The sequence below is a fragment of the Ctenocephalides felis genome, unplaced genomic scaffold (genome assembly GCF_003426905.1).
Source record: "Ctenocephalides felis isolate EL2017-DRISC unplaced genomic scaffold, ASM342690v1 CF-g0.4_SCAFFOLD_03572, whole genome shotgun sequence".
In the NCBI taxonomy this organism is placed as follows: Eukaryota; Metazoa; Arthropoda; class Insecta; order Siphonaptera; family Pulicidae; genus Ctenocephalides; species Ctenocephalides felis.
Genome location: NW_020539726.1, coordinates 45,422,280 through 45,440,375, shown reverse-complemented (window position 1 = coordinate 45,440,375; position 18,096 = coordinate 45,422,280). Strand labels below are relative to the sequence as shown.

Genomic DNA, 18,096 nt, shown 5'->3' with positions numbered 1-18,096 from the left:
AATATGTATTTGTCAAAATTATTAGACATGTTTGGACAACAATGAGATGTTTAAACCAACTTCCTTCAATAGGATTTGAATTTATATAGGATTGAGCAGTTACATTAAATTTCTGAGAAGGTCATAAAATTTAAAATTTCAATAATAACTTTCTTATGGTTTCAATAATTTAGACCAAAGGATGCTAACAGTCAAATATATTGATGGATGTAGCCAGTACTTTAAAATTACCACTAAATTTTATTTAATTTGTATAAATACACATCTTAATATTTCAACTAATTGAAATCAATTGTTTTATCATCTAGAACTACGCTATTTAAACATATATTTGGTAATTATACCAAATGACCAGAAGTTCATAAATTGAAATCAATTAGTCTGCAAGATGTTCAAAATATATTTAAGATGAGTGCTAGGATTTTTAGTATTAAAATGGATAAATCAATTAAAACTGACTGATGTTTCAACAAATTTTATCAGGATGATATAATTAGCTCCAATCAGCTATTTGCACCTGGTTACAAACTCATGAATATTCATTTCTTTTAGACATTTATAATAGATGTTCATATTCTAAGTCTAGAATCTAGATCATACTTACCTTATGAATGTGGAAACTATCAGTTCCTTGGATATATTTTCTTGGCTGCATATGTTAAAGGGCACAACTAGGGTGAAATTGCGAAAAAATCGTTAATTTGTTTTTTTTTTTCATATTTCGGTAGATTACACACCTTTAAAATAACATACTAAATTTTCAAATCGATATCTCAAATTGTTTTTTGAGTTACATCCATTTAAAGAGTATATATATATAGTATAATAGTAATAGATTATTTTATCTTTAATCGCGTTTTCTCGAAACAGCATTTCCGAATTTGCTGCAGCGATTACTCAAAAACAAATTATCCGATCACTATCGAATTTTTTTACATGTTCTATATATAGTTCTCCGTAAAATGAACTATCGATGTTTTGATCGGATCAAAAATCGAATTTGGCTGTCCAAAAAACGACCAAAATATTGGTTAAAATCGCCCTTTTTTTAAAAAAAACGCCGCCATTTTATCAATTTAATTATTTTTTTTTATCGTAGGTCATTTTACACTATAATAGTATCTAGTTTAACGAGAATTTTTTTTTTAGATTTCATCCACGTAGAAGGCCGGAATCACTGCAGCAGTAAAGGGCCTTTTTTTCGCGCCGTGGAGATCGATGGTAACTTAAAAAATATTTATTTTTTTCTTCAAAAATTTTACTATGTATTCTTGAAATATGTGTAATATATTCTTAAATTTTGAAATGTTTGATAAAGTATTGTTTTAATATAAATTCCCAAAAATCACTTTTTTTTAGGCGGTTACACTAGTTGTGCCCCTTAATTATAACTGTATGTGCGTTATTTCAGCCATAACTTCACCAGGAAAATTTATCAGTTTGAAGCAAATGTGTCTTCGACGTAAAGTCTTCATCAGCTCCTTCATTACTCCTAGTTATTCACAGATATCAATTCCGCCATCAGAACGACCTGGAAATTCATGAAACAAGTTAATACGGCCGGTAATTTTACAAAAAATACAGTTGTTAATTCCTAGTTTTTTAATTGCACTTGTGAATTTTTACAATGGATATGAACAGGATCCTTGAAGAGGCGAAAAGAAAACACAGCACATACATTATGAAAGAAAAAAATTTGTCACCATTGAAAATTCGCCATGTGTACAAAGCTGTGATAGGAATCTTTGCAATTGGTGAGTTAATTTATTTACTTAATAAATTCTAGAACATAAAGCACCCTTTACCATGACATCATTAATATTAACTTGCCGAAGGTGATCTTTATGCCTTCAACAAACTAGTGGGGCGCATGGCATCGAGCCTTAAGGCAAATTGCTGGAACTTCCCGCACCAAAAATTTTTTTTTTTAAAAGCTTAACATTTTTGAAAAAAAATTACTCTAAAAAATTAGATTTTTGAGAAACTATAAATTTTTGACAAAAATTTACTTTTATTTGAAAAAAAAGACTTTTTGAAGAAAAATTTATATTGAAATTTTGGAAATTCTGAACTTTTTTTCAAAGCAATCGTACTGCTCTAACTGCATAGAGACAAAATATCGAAACGCGTAAGCGCCGCCGCCGTCTAATGGATAAACATTGGTACGTAGCCATAGGAATGTAAACAAATTTATACTTATGTTAAAATCTCTATAAAATATCTGATAATTTGATGTGCATATGTCTAATGATCATTTTGACTGCCATAGCATTTTTTTTTACTTTTTTACTAGATCTCTGAAACCGCTAGACCTGCCTTCATGAAAATTTGATCAGTTTTTCGTCTTGTTAATACAAGTAAAATGTTTTTTGAATTATTAAAATCGGACGCTCCGTTTTCTCAAAAACATAGTTTCCTTTTGTGGCACTTGTGCCCCGTATATTTGGAACGACTAGACCTGCCTTCGCCAAAAACTAATCAGCACGTCTCCTTATCAATGCGAATTGAATGTTTTTTTAATTATTCAAATCGGTTGATCGGGGTTCCCGAAATCGTCGACGAAAATTTGTATCCGCACACCCACACACATTCATCCATTTTTTCTAAGGTATGCAAAATATTCAGAATCCTTTGAAACGTAAAGATATATAAAATTTTTCATTTTCGATTTTTTTACGATTACTGTAACTTGCCCTACGGGAAGTTAAAAAACTGATTTGTTGATTTTATGTTCTCTCCAAAATCTGATTTTTCCCAAAAAGTGCTGCACCGATTTCAAAATTTTAACTCAATAAGGTAAACGCGACGGTCAGTCAAGCCATTTTATTATGAAAGTGCAAAATGTTTCATCAATGATTTTGCCAAAACTCCAGAACCGAATTTTGAAATGTAAAAGCTGTTCGAAAGATATCAGATGGGACTAGTTTTTGGTAAAGATCGGGCAGATCGTTTTTTCGGGTTAAAAGCTTTCCATAGTCATATTTTTTTCTCAATTATAACATTCTACCTACAGCACAGCTTTGACTTAATGTAAAACCCACAACAAATTAATATATTGATTCTTATTTAGTTTTAGTCGAACGGAGTTTCGGATTGGATGATCTAAAAAAGCATCTGTAATGATTGGGAGAAGATGTGACTAGTTTTTGGCAAAGGCAGGCCCAGCCACTTCGAAGATACAGAGCTAAATGTGCAACAAATTGCAGTTTTTGAGTGAACTGAGCGTCCGATTTGAATGATATAAAAAACTTTCTGTTTGTATTGACAGAACAATTGCTTTTGAGGAAAAAAATTATTACATTTTATTTTATTTTTCATAAATATTTTTGTATTTTGGATCAGAAATTGAAAAATACCCAGGCTAAGCACAGTCTAAGCACCACTCTGGTACAATGTTACCCAGTGCGTTTAGACTGTTTATGTACTGGAGCACTTTTCCATTTTGTGCAAAAGAAACAAAACTATTGAAAAATGTGAAAATGGCGCTAAGCTATGCACAGTATAAGTGAAAATGTCGCACAGAATTATTTGCAAATGCGTTTAGACTGTGACTATACGGGAGCACTTTTTCAATTTTGTGTAAATTAGGCAACTTATTAATTATTTTTGAAATTGAATTCGAAATGAAATGACGATTGTTAATGTTCTGGAGATAAATTGATTTATGATTTATGATTTACATTTGATTTGCTCAGATATAACAAGATAGCAAAAATAATTAAAGTATTACAATATTTGTAATGATATATATTTGAAAACGTTTAAAATTTCTCGAATATTTCATTACCGTACGGAAAGTTTCAGCAATTTGCCTTAAGGCACGATGCCATACACCACTATTTTTTTTAATAATTTAAATTTTTTATCCATTTCAGTTGTTGGCATAGCAGCATGCATAAAAAAATGTTGTTGCAAAAGAAGGAACCATCAGTTTATGTCCAAGACCAAAAAATAGAGAAGACGCCTATGCGACGGCACCATTAAGATAAAGATAAAAGATAATAAAAAAATACGTATTTTTTTTTAATTACAATATTTGTTACAACTGTTAAATAATTTAACATCAAGTAACAATGATGAATATACGTAATTAACAAATAAAACTTGTAATAGTTATCTTAAAATGTATAAAATTTCATGTATTATTCTTTGTATATTGGTTGCAAAATATATTATCAAAAATTATTATGTTTTATTATAATTGACTATGCTTCATTAAAGTTTATTCGATTTTCATTAAATAAAATATATTTTAAGATATTCTATATTCTTCTTTTCCGTTTTTTTCATATTTTTTAAGGTTTGAACTAGTTATTTAGATTTCTATACATTTTAACTAGAATTGCACAATTTGCATTTTATCATATATTTTGCTCTTATAAAATCATATTTTATTAACTTTCCGTAGGGCAAGTTATAGTAATCGCAAAAAAATCGAAAATGAAAATTTTTGTATATCTTTACGTTTCAAAACCTTCTGGACATTTTGGCATACCTTAGAAAAAATTGATGTATGTGTGTGTGTGTGCGTATATGTGTGTGTGGCGGATACAAATTTTCAATTTCAATTCAAAAAACATTTTACTTGTATTAACTAGATGAAGAACTGATCAAATTTTCATGAAGGCAGGTCTAGCGGTTTCGGAGATCTAATGAAAAAAGTAAAAAAAAATGCCATTTGGAGGTCAAAAATGATCATTACACATATGCACATCAAATTATCATATATTTTATAGAGATCCTATCGGTTCCGTACCAATGTTTATCCGTTAGACGGCGGCACGGCGCTTTCGCGCTTCGATATTTCGTCTCTATGCAGTTAAAGCAGTACGATTGCATTGAAAAAAAGTTCAGAATGTCCAAAATATTTCAAAATAAATTTTTCTTCAAAAAGTTTTTTTTTTTTAAAGTAATTTTTGTCAAAAAATATAGTTTCTCATAAATCTCAGAGTAAATTTTTTTCAAAAATGTTAATCTTTTTAAAAAAAAATAATTTTTGGTACGGAAAGTTCCAGCAATTTGCCTTAAAGCACGATGCCATGCGCCTCACTAGTTTCTTCTTAGTTTAATTTTAATCAATTTATATAAATTTCGATACATTGTTTTCTACATTTTATTATATTAGATTTTAATATAATTTCATTAACTAACGGGTAAGTAATAGTAATCGTCCAAAAATCTAAGATAATTTTTTTATATATCTTCATGTTTCAGAGGTTTCTGAACATTTTGGTATGTATCTACATATGCGTGTGTGCGTGTGTGTGTGAATACAGTTTTCGTCGACGTATCCGAGAGCACCGATTAACCGGTTTGAATGAATAAAAAACATTCGATGCTTACTGATAGGGAGACCTGCTGTTAGATTTTGACAAAGTCAGGTCCAGTCGTTTCATAGTGTCCGATTTGAATGTTTCAAAAAATATTTTATTTGTATTGACGAAATGAAGAACTGATTAATTTTTTGAAAGGTAGGTCCAGCGGTTTCGGATATTTGATAGAAAAATTAGATTAGACATATGCACATCAAATTATTAGGTATTTTATACAGATTTGAATAATAAATACAATTTTGCAAAAAAAATCAAAATATAAGGATAATTTTTTTTTTTCGAAAAGTCAATTTTTTTAGAGAATTTCTAAGCTTTTTTAAAAAAAAATGTTTTCTATGCAATGCACCACTAGTTTTTTCCCGAATCTGCATTTACCAAAAGCACAATAGACATTGCACATTGTCAATACAAATCGAATGTTATCTTAATTAACTAGGAGAACTAGTGGGGCGCATGGCATCGTGCCTTAAGGCAAATTGCTGGAACTTTCCGTACCAAAAATTATTATTTTTTTTTTAAAACGATTAACATTTTTTTAAAAAAAATTACTTCGAACAAATTAGATTTTTGAGAAAAAAAATGTTTTCTTTTTTTTGACATATTTTGGAAATTCTGAACTTTTTTTCAAAGCAATCATACTGCTTTAACTGCATAGAGACGAAATGTCAAAGCGCGCAAGTGCCGCGCCGCCGTCTAACGCATAAACATTGGTACGGAACCCACTGGAATGTCAACAAAATTTATACTTATTGTTAAAAACTCTATAAAATATGTGGTAATACGATGTACATATGTCTAATGATCATTTTTAACCGCCAAATGCCTTTTTTTGTAGTTTTTTCACTAGATCTCCCAAATCGCTAGACCTGCCTTCATAAAAATTTGATCAATTATTTATCTTGTCAATACGAGTGAAATGTTTTTTGAATTATTAAAATCGAACGCTCCGTACTCTTGAAAACTGAGTTACCGTTTTCGGCACTTTTTGCCCCGTATCTTCAAAATGGCTAGACCTGCCTTCGCCAAAAACTAATAAGCACGTCTCCTTATCAATGCGAATCGAATGTTTTTCGATTTCACAGCTTATTGTTAGTTTAAGTAAAATAAAAGATATCCGCAAAAGTTGACTTCATCAAAAGATATCACGCGTCTGGGTGTGCTTCAGATAACATGTTATAAATCATCCAATGTATATAAAAAAAATATATCGAGCGTATAAGACAAAATCTCTTATTCTTGTCAAAAACATTAAAAAAACCTTATTAATTACATTAAGTGACATAGAATACGATTGTGGTAGTGTATATAATACTTGTGACTAAAAACGTAAGTACAAATAATAATAATCATAATAAATTTTTGATATAGATGTAACATTTTATAGTGATAGAGTTCATGATCTTAAAAACATTCTAAACTGGTTGGTATTGGTATTTTGCCTTGAGGTAAGTTACATGTACTTTGCGAAATGTGTAAATAATCGATTTAATCAATAAGAAATAAATTAATTTATGAGTAATTAAAAGTATTCCGAGTGGATTTATTACACATAATTGAAAACGAACAAACTCGTTAACTTGGAGTATTTGCTAAAAGCAAATTTTCAAAAATCAATAATTTTTATAATAGAACCGGTTTCCGTAAGACTTTAATGGTTTACTATGTTCAAGACCAAGTACTCTATCGTTATACCAAGTAAATCGTCTGATTTTAATTTTAACAAACGTCAAAAAAACTACTCATTTTCTCAAACTTTGATGAATTTTTAAAATTAAACTACTTGTCGTAAGGCCGTAATATTTTAGTAAGTTATATAAGACCAAGATATATATCGCCAAAAAAAGTTTCATTAAAATCGGCTTAAATTTATTTTTCAACAGTTAATTACAAAAAAAAAAACGGCTCGGTAGATTTTTACCTAAAACTAATCAGTATCATTCCCAGCTAATACCTTTCGAACAGGTTTTAATTTTTAAAAATCGATTCGGTAGTATGAGCTTAAATGTGGACGAAAAGTTTAACATTTTTTTTCAAATTACAAAGAAACGGCTTGGCACATCGTCTCACAAAACTGACAAACGATAGTCTTCATTGAGATACATCAAATGGCTTTTAAATTTCTGAAATCGGTTCAGGCGTTTTTGAGAAAACGTCGATGAAAGATCTAATTTTGACAAATGCAAAAAAAAACAATACCAGTTTTTGCAAACTTTGACGAATTTTTAAAGTTAAACCAATTGTCGTAGGGCCGTAATATTTTAGTATGATCTACAAGACTATGGTATCTACCGTCAAAAAAATAATAATAAAAATCGACGAAAAAAAAATTTTAACACCTTATTACAAGAGAACGGCCTGGCCGATCTCTACCAAAAATTAATCAGCACGATTCCCAATCAATATCTTTCGAACGGTTTTTGAATTTTCAAAATCGATTCAGAATTGCGGACTAAAACGTAGGCGAATTTTTTTTTCACTTTTCTGCAATTTACAAAGAAACGGCTCAGCCGATCATCGCACAAAACTCAGAAACGCTAGTCCACATCAATTTACATCGAATGGTTTTTAAATTTTTGAAATCGGTCCAGCCGTTTTTGAGAAAACGTCGATTCACGGCAAAAAATCTTTTCACACACACACATACATACTTTTTCCAAATTTGGTCTCATTCAATTCAAAATGGCTTGAAACGTCGAGAAAACATAAAATTAGCGAATCGGATTTTTTGATGAAAACATAAACTTCTCCTTCGGGAAGTTAATTATTATAGACCTACGAAAGGTGTTAAACTATGAACGAGCTCAAAATTTCAAAATTGTAAAGTCACAATATAAAAAGTTGATTAATTTGAATTGTTATTGATTAAGTCGATTATTCACATAAATCGAGAAGTTCATAAAACTCGCCAAAAAGCACTTGCCACTTACATCTATTTATAAAAAAGGAGAAAATTCTATACTATTTTTTTTTGTAAATGCTTATTTTGTTTTTTTTTTTTTTTTTGAAAAGTGGTATTTTGGTATTATTCTTTAATCTTTACATGGTTTATTAAAGATTGTAATCAGTGTCTTTTTGGGAAAGAAAGGTGAATTATGGGCACAAGAATCAATCTCTGAATTGTAATATTTGTATCAATTTGTATATTCGATGTGTCTTCATCGTTGTTTGTCTTTTTCAGAGAAATATGTCGTTGACCGATGAAATGAAGCAAACTTTTTTAAAAGTACTGAAGGGCCAGACAGATCATACAAAGATTATAATAGATCGGCTGCGAAATCGAGACAGTGAAGTAGTAAATTACGACGATTACTACTTTGTCTCTGAAGATGACTATAATATGGAGAATGAAAAGCATCTGAAACACATCTCATCAGATGAAATGAAGCAAACTCTTCTAAAAGTACTAAAGGGCCAGACAGATCATACAAAGATCATTATAGATCGATTGCGAAATCGAGACAGTGAAGTCGTAAATTACGATGACTACTATTTCGTCTCTGAAGATGACTACAATATGGAAAAAGAAACGTATCTAAAAGATACCGCAACTGATGTGAAAACTATTCTGAAAGAGGACTCAACTGGTCAACTAGTTTTTTTCCTAGTGATTCCTTTAGCAATCGTATTGCTTGGAATCTTGGGTAAGTAGAAAGATCAGTATGTATAAAGAATAATGTTTTTACTTGGTGAATTAAAATAACAACTTAGTTAAAAGTTACCTATATTGCGAGTTTTTTTTATCAAAATTCAAAATACATTTTGAAAAGACAGTCAAAGCTCACTGAAAATCTTTACGTCCATTCATTGCCAAACACCATATACTACATTGGATTTACTTGCAATCAAATTCTAATTACTTTTACAGGTTATTTATTATACCGAGTAATAAGAAAAAGGCGCGACTGCATGCAAATACCACTGAAAAAAATTGAATTTCATGAAAAATTGGCCAGTGGCAATTTTGGTACCGTGCATCGAGGCCTGTTGAAAGGCAGAATAGAAGTTGCCATCAAGAAATTGGACAAGGCAGATGTAAAGTCGATGAATGATTTTGAGCACGAAGCTTTGATTATGAAAACTATGAAACATAAATATATATTAGCATTATTGGGAATTTGTCAAACCAATAAAGAGTTGTATATAATCACCGATTACATAAAAAATGGCTCCTTGCTTAGTTACTTGCGCAAGGAAGGTGAAATGTTGAACAAAGTCGATTTGTACGAATTTGCAGAACAGATTGCATGTGGCATGGTTTATTTGGAAGAGCAAAAGTACATCCATCGGGATTTGGCAGCCCGCAATGTTCTAGTTGACAATTTGTTCCGTGCCAAGATCTGCGACTTTGGTCTCACCAGAGCAATTCAGGACGGAATTTATGAATCTAGAAGTCGCGTCTGTGCCCTGAAATGGACAGCTCCCGAGGCTCTGGAATTACAAAAGTATACCCACAAATCGGATGTTTGGAGTTATGGGATTGTTCTCCACGAGATATTCTCTTTGGGCAAAATGCCATATCCAGGAATTAATGGTTTGGACATACTTGATCATCTGAGGAATGGACATCGATTGACACAGCCTGATTTGGCGAGTGCGGAAATTTACGAGTTGATGCTGAATTGTTGGGATTGGAACGGGGCTAAGAGGCCAGAGTTTAGGCAGATTCATGAGTTTATGAAAAAGATTTGTGTTAATAAAAATAAGCTTAACGGAATATATATAAATGAAGATGCGTCTGCACTGTATATCAATGCGTAGAGCTCCATTTTATATTCATGTCATTTTAACGCTTTAAACATAAACTATTAATTAAGTTGCTGCAAACAATCTGACAAAAGTAAAAATTCTTACTTTCTAATTTTATTAATATTAGGTTCGGAATATTCTTACATATATATTAATTAGATTTATGAGTGTATAAAAATATACAACTATAATTTTGAATCTATTTCTGCATTTTGATTGATTGGTTTTAACGAGTGATTAAAAAGTTGTTCTAAATCCAGACCATCACATACCTGCAAAACGTGGAAACTTCAGTATTCTAGATATATCTTTTGGATGCATTGTTATATCTTCTTGTATTTGCAATATTTTTATCTTAACTCCACCAGCACACTTCAAAAGTTTAAAGTAAATGTGTTTTCGACAAAAAAATTTTCATCAGGTCTACAATTACTCGTTTTTTGCCTTTACAAATCAACAATACCGCCTTCAGAACAGCCTGAAAATTCCGACAACAATGTTAATGAAAAAAATACTGACTTATTTATATTTTTTTTAACAAATTATATTTTTGAATTCTTACAATGCTGATAATACATGTGTTGTTGAAGGACAAGAGATATTATAATTTATCGTACTTGTTTAATTTTAACTAATTTTTTTATAATATTCCTAAAGTTTTTGAGAGAACGGAATATCCGATTTGAATGATCCAAAAAACATCTAATTTGTAATGATCGGGAGAAGTGGTGATTAGTTTTTGGCAAAAGCAGGTCAAGCCGTTTCGGAGATATGGATCTAAATGTGCAATAAATGGCAGTTTTTGAGAGAATTGAGCATTCGATTTGAATGATTCAACAAACTTACTGCTCGTGTTGACAAAACAATTGCTTTTGGAATTTTTTTATTTTAAGATTTTTTTTTTTCAAAATTAATTCAGATTTTAATTTTAATTGTGGCTAAAGTTCTAAAGCTCACCTATATACTTTAAATAAATAATTTTAACATTGCAATTCAGTTTATATAATTCTTATAAATATTAGTAAATGTTACAGTATTTATAACAATCTATTTGAAAACATTTAATATTCCTCGAACGTTTATTTCATTACGGTACGGGAAGTTCCAGCAATTGGCCTTAAGGCACGATGCCATATACCACTTGTTTACAATTTTTATAAATGGACGGACGGACACTCTATTTAACGCGTATTATTTAAGCAAGTATAAATCTTTTCATTTCAAAATACAATCGAATGTTTTTTAAACCAAACAAATCGGTTGATCCGTGTGCCCGAAAACGTGGACAAAAAAATGCGGACACACAAAAGACACACACACACATCCATTTTTTCTGAGGTATGCCAAAATGTTCCGAAACTTCCAAAACGTCAAGAAATGCAAAAATTTTCATTTTTGATTCTAGGCTCATTACTATAACTACCCTACGAGAAGTTTTTTATATATTTTCATGTTTCAGAGGTTTCTGAACATTTTGGTATGTATCTACATATGCGTGTGTGCGTGTGTGTGTGGATACAGTTTTCGTCGACGTATCCGAGAGCACCGATTAACCGGTTTGAATGATTAAAAAACATTCGATGCCTACTGATGGGGAGACTTGCTGTTAATTTTTGACAAAGTCAGGTCCGTCGTTTCGGAGCGCCCGATTTGAATGTTTCAAAAAATATTTTATTTGTATTGACGAAATGAAGAACTGATTAATTTTTTGAAAGGCAGGTCCAGCAGGTCCAGCAGGTCCAGCAATTCCAAAATTTTCAAAAAATTCAAAATATAAAATAAATTAAAATTTTTCAAAAAAATCATTTTTTTTTATTTCAAAACTCAAAAATTTAATTTTTCAGTTTAGAAAAAAAAATTAAAGCTTTTATAAAAATTTTAGTTTTTGATGTCATGCACCACTAATTTTTTCCCGAATCATTTACCAAAAGCACAATAGACATTGCACATTGTCAATACAAATCGAATGTTATCTTAATTAACTAGGAATAAAACTATTTTTCATGCATCAAGTGAATTTAAGTATGAAAATTGATCAGGAACATAAATATTTGAATAATTAATAATTTTCTTTAATTTGCTATCTCTACTTTCTGTTTATTGTTAGTTTGGGGAAAATAAGAGATATAAATTGATTTCCGCAAAAGTTGACTTCATCATAATTTATTAATCGTCTGGGTGTGCTCTAGATAACATGTTATAAGTCATCCAATGTATATAAAAAAAATATATCGAGCGAGTAAGAGAAAATCTCTTATTATTGCTCAAAATAATAAAAAAAAAACCTTATTAATGACATTAAGTGACACAATATACGATTGTGGAAGTGTGAACAATATTTGTGATTAAAAACGTAAGTACAAATAGTAATAATCATAATAATGAGTTTTAGTTTTTTATGAGAAGGCGAACTATTTGTATTTTATTTGCAAGTATAATTTCAGCCCAAGAGTAGCCCTAGTTTAATTTCGGTAAAGATCAGCCGGGCTGTTTCTCTTCAATACATTGTTAGACTATTTTTTGTCAATTTTTATGTTTTATGATAATAAAGTTCATGATTTTAAAGAACATCTCAAAATAATTTCGGATTGTAAAAAGTGATTTAATTATAGCCGCCTCATAAATTTCAAATTTGAATCGTCACTTGAAGAAAAGTTGCTAAATCTGAATTGTTATTTATAAGTCGGCAAGTTCATGCAACTTGCCTTCATAGATAATGCCACTTACAATTATCTGTATTTGTTTTGTTTGTAAATGTTTATTTTGTTAATTTTTTTTTATAAAGGATGGATGCAGAAACGTATGAGAGAGTAGCCACATATGGTATGACACTGTACGTTTTACAAATTGTCACTCCTTTAGCAATCGTATTGCTTGGAATCTTGGGTAAGTAGAAAACTCAGTATGTAATGAAATGATGTTTTTAATAGTCAATTCAAATAACAATTTCTGCGTCCACAAAACGTTGTCCTTTCACTGCCAACTAATGACTTGTTGTACTGAATAATATGTTAATTAATAATGCAATTAAATTCTAATTAATTTCACAGTTTATATATTCTACAAAAAAAGAAGGAATGGACGCGACTGCATGAAAATACCACTCAAGGATATTGAGTTTCTTGAAAAATTGGCCAGTGGCAACTTTGGCACTGTGTATCGAGGCCTCTGGAAAGGCAGAACAGAAGTGGCCATAAAAAAATTGGACAAAGCAGATATAAAGTCGATTAATGATTTTGAGCAAGAAGCGTCGATTATGAAAACAATGAGACATAAAAATATATTATCATTATTGGGAATTTATCAAACTAAGGAGGAGTTGTACATAATTACCGAGTACATGAAATATGGCTCAATGCTTAATTATTTGCGCAAGGAAGGCGAAATGTTGAAGAAAGTCGATTTGTACGAATTTGCCGAACAGATTGAATGCGGCATGGTTTATATGGAAGAGCAAAAGTACATCCATCGAGATTTGGCAGCCCGCAATGTTCTAGTGGACAATTTGTTCCGTGCCAAAATCTGCGACTTTGGTCTCACCAGAGCAATTCAGGACGAGATTTACGAATCTAGAAGTCGCGTCTGTGCCCTGAAATGGACAGCCCCGAGGCTCTGGAATTCCAAAAGTATACCCACAAATCGGATGTTTGGAGTTATGGAATTGTACTCCACGAGATATTCTCTCTGGGCAAAATACCATACCCTGGAATTAATGGATTGGACATACTTGATCATCTGAGGAATGGACATCGGATGACAAAGCCGGATTTGGCCAGTGTGGAAATTTACGAGTTAATGATGAAGTGTTGGAATTGGGATGTGGGCAGAAGGCCGGAGTTTAGACAGATTCATCAGTTCATGAAGAATATATGTGCTAATGAAAATATGCTTAACGGTATATATTTGAATGAAGATACGTTTGCAATATATATAAATGCGTAGGGCCCAATTTTATATTACTATTATTTTAACGTCTTAAACATGAACTATGAATTAAGATGCTGCAAACAAAATGACAAAAATAAAAAATCTGACTTTCGAATTTTATCAATATTAGGTTCGGAATATTCTTACATATATATTTATTAGATTTATGAGTGTATAAAAATATACAATGATAATTTTGTATCTATTTCTGCATTTTGATTGATTGGTTTTAACGAGTGATTAAAAAATTGTTCTAAATCTAGACCATCGCATACCTGCAAAATGTGGAAACTTCAGTATTCTAGACATATTTTTTGGATGCATAGTTATATCTTCTTGTATTCTTATATTTGGATGCATAGTTATATCTTAACTCCACCAGCACATTTTAAAAGCAAAATGCAAAATTCTTCATCAGCTCTACAATTACTCGTCTTTTGCCTTTACAAATCTCTGAAAATTTCGAAAACAATGTTAATGAAAGAAATACTAAATTATTTATATTTTTTTTAACAAATTATATATTTGAATTCTCACAATGCTGATAATATATGTGTTGTTGAAGGACAAGAGATATTATAACACAGGCCTACAAAAATTTTTTTTTTGTTTGGTGCATTAAATGTTAGAGCTGATTCTTAGTATAGTATAGTATAGTATTTTTGCGCTGATTTCAAATCTGCAAACCATTTTTTTGTATCAGCTCTAGTCTGGAACTTGGAAAAAAATTGCCGAAACCAGGTACATTTTAGGTCGTCAAGAAAAAGAGCTTTTCACAGAGTCAACTAATGTCCCAACTAAAGCCGAATGGGTCTTGTAAGTTTGTATGTACGAGTAGGTATATCTCATTAAAATAACATTCCGAATTGTATTACTATTTTGTACTTTCATTCCTTATATAACATATATATCATATCTTGAAAACTAAAGCTCATAGAAAAAAACCAATGTCATTTTTGAAATCAGCGCCTCAAATATACTTAAAAACAGCATTAAAATCCTTTGCACCATTTTTTTTGTTGGCCTGTATAATCTATCGTACTTGTTTAATTTTAACTATTTTTTTATAATATTCCTAAAGTTTTTGAGAGAACGGAGTATCCGATTTGAATGATCCAAAAAACATTCAATTTGTAATGATCGAGAGAAATGGTGATTAGTTTTTGGCAGAAACAGGTTAAGCCGTTTTGGAGATACGGATCTAAATGTGCAATAAATGGCAGTTTTTGAGAGAATTGAGCATCCGATTTGAATAATTCAACAAACTTACTGCTCGTGTTGACAAAATAATTGCTTTTGGATTTTTTTTTTATTTTAAGATTATTTTTTTTTTTCAAAATTAATTCAGATTTTAATTTTAATTGTGGCTAAAGTTCTAAAACTCACCTATATACTTTAAATAAATAATTTTAACATTGCAATTCAGTTTATATAATTCCTATAAAAATTAGTAAATGTTACAGTATTTATAACAATCTATTTGAAAACATTTAATATTCCTCGAACATCTCATTACGGTACGGGAAGATCCAGCAATTTGCCTTAAGGCACGATGCCATATACTACTAGTTTACAATTTTTATAAATAACATTATATTTTTTTTACAACTCAATATCCTTATATCAAATAATTATTTTCGACCACAAACCGTTGACAATTTCAGACACCTTTTCTTTATCTAGAACCTGCATTTACCAAAAGCTTGATGAACACTGCAAATTGTCGATACAAATCGAATGTTATTTTAATCAAAAACTTTGAATAAAATATTCATGCAACAAGTGAATTACTTCAAATATGAAAAATTATCAAGAACATAAATATTTACTAAATTAATAATTTTCTTGAACTTACGATTTCAAGAACTTATTGTTAGTTTAACGGAAATAAAAGATATAAAATGATTTCAAATCATTGACTTTGTCACAATATATCTGTGCATCAGATAACGTGTTATAAGTCATCCATTATATAAAAAAAATATATCAAACAAATCAGGCAAAATCACTTATTCTACAGATAATTTTTTTATTAAATACATTAAGTTATTTAGTGCGCGATTGTAGAAGTGTGAATATTGTTTGTGACTAAAATGTAAGTAGAAATAGTAATAATCATTATTTAATGAGAATGTGAACTATATGTTATTTTATTTGCAAATATAATTTTAATAAAATAATCAAAACCTGTTTGATAGATATACTTTAAGAGTAGTCCTAGTTTGGTAAAGATCAAACCGGGCTGTTTCTCTTTAATAAATTGTTAAAATATTTTTTGGCTATTCTGAGGTTTTATGATAATAAAGTTCATGATCTTAAAAACATCCCAAAATAATTGCTGCTTGTAAAAAGTGATTTAATTATGAAAGTTCATTAGAATTTGCAAAAATGCGCCACCTCATTAAATTTCAAATTTGTAGTGTCACATGTAGAAAAGTTGCTAAATCTGAATTGTTATTGATAAGTCGGCAAGTTCAAGCAAATTGCCACTTACAATTATCTGTATGTGAACAAACATTTTATATATATATATATATATATATATGTATATATATATATATGTATGTAATATTTTTGCAGCCTAATCGTCTAATTAAAAAAAATATTAAAGAACAAAATTATTTATTCCATTAAATGTTTCGACACTTGATGTGTGTTATCATTCAGTAATCTAAAAAACATATAACATAAATACAAGGTTGATGATAATTATAAACATATAAAGAAAGGAGGAAATTATACCTACCAAACCAGGAAAAACAACAGAAAAAAATAATTACGATGTAAAATTGATTGAACACTAAATTTGTGTAAAATAGTAATATACTATTATATTAACAAACGAGAAATTGAAGGAGCAGATATTGCCCTCCTATAGTTTATGTTATTAATAGCGGTGCATTATAGACACTGATCAAGGTTACAACGCAAGTGTAGTGAGGAAGTGGGAGCGGGTTGTGAGAAACGAAAGGGGAATGTTATATATCTTTTAGATTACTGAAAGATGACACACATCAAGTGTCGAAACGTTTAATAGAATAAATAATTTTGTTATTTAATCTTTTTTTTTAATTCGACGATTGGGCTGCAAAAATATTACAAATATGTATCAACGTCGACAAAACAATATATATATATATATATATATATATATATATATATATATATGTTTATTTCGGTAAATTTTCTTTCATAATTGGTCTTTTTGTAGCCCTAATCCATCCTCAAACTTTGACAACATGGGGGTAGAAACGAATCCGAAGTGAGCTCATATGATAGGGTGCTGTTTGTTTTATGCATTGTGCTTCCTTTAGTAATCATATTGCTTGGAGCCTTGGGTAAGTGGAAAACACAGTATGTATGTAAGGAAATGTTTTTTTTCACTAGTGAATTCAAATAACAATCACTGCCAACTAATGATCATGTTGTACTGATTAATATATTAATTAATAATGCAATTAAGTACTAATTAATTTCACAGTTTATATATGCTACTGCATACAAACACCACGCAAGAAAATTGAGTTTCTTGAAAAATTGGCCAGTGGCAACTTTGGCACTGTGTATCGTGGCCTATGGAAAGGCAGAACAGAAGTGGCTATAAAAAAATTAGACAAAGCAGATATGAAGTCGATTAATGATTTTGAGCAAGAAGCGTCGATTATGAAAACAATGAAACATAAAAATATATTATCTTTATTGGGGATTTGTCAAACCAAGGAGGAGTTGTACATAATTACCGAGTACATGAAAAATGGCTCGTTGCTTAGTTATTTGCGCAAGGAAGGCGAAACGTTGAACAAAGCTGATTTGTACGAGTTTGCAGAACAGATTGCATGCGGCATGGTTTATATGGAAGAGCAAAAGTACATCCATCCGCGATTTGGCAGCCCGCAATGTCCTAGTTGACAATTTGTTCCGTGCCAAGATCTGCGACTTTGGTCTCACCCGAGCAATTCAGGACGAAATTTCGAATCTAGAAGTCGTGTCTGCGCCGTGAAATGGACAGCTCCCGAGGCGCTGCAATTCCAAAATACTCCCACAAATCGATATTTGGAGTTATGGGATTGTACTCCATGAGATATTCTCT

General features: G+C 30.5%; 1 protein-coding gene across 1 annotated transcript; it reads left to right on the top strand.

Moving 5' to 3' along the window:
- Positions 1–17,244: 17,244 nt before the first annotated feature.
- On the top strand, positions 17,245–17,915 carry LOC113388585 (tyrosine-protein kinase-like; the record flags this gene model as incomplete). Its single annotated transcript, XM_026625954.1, has 2 exons — positions 17,245–17,344; positions 17,488–17,915. Coding segments are annotated over 2 exons (528 nt in total), but the record flags the coding sequence as incomplete, so codon positions are not given.
- Between the last annotated feature and the right edge of the window lie 181 nt (positions 17,916–18,096).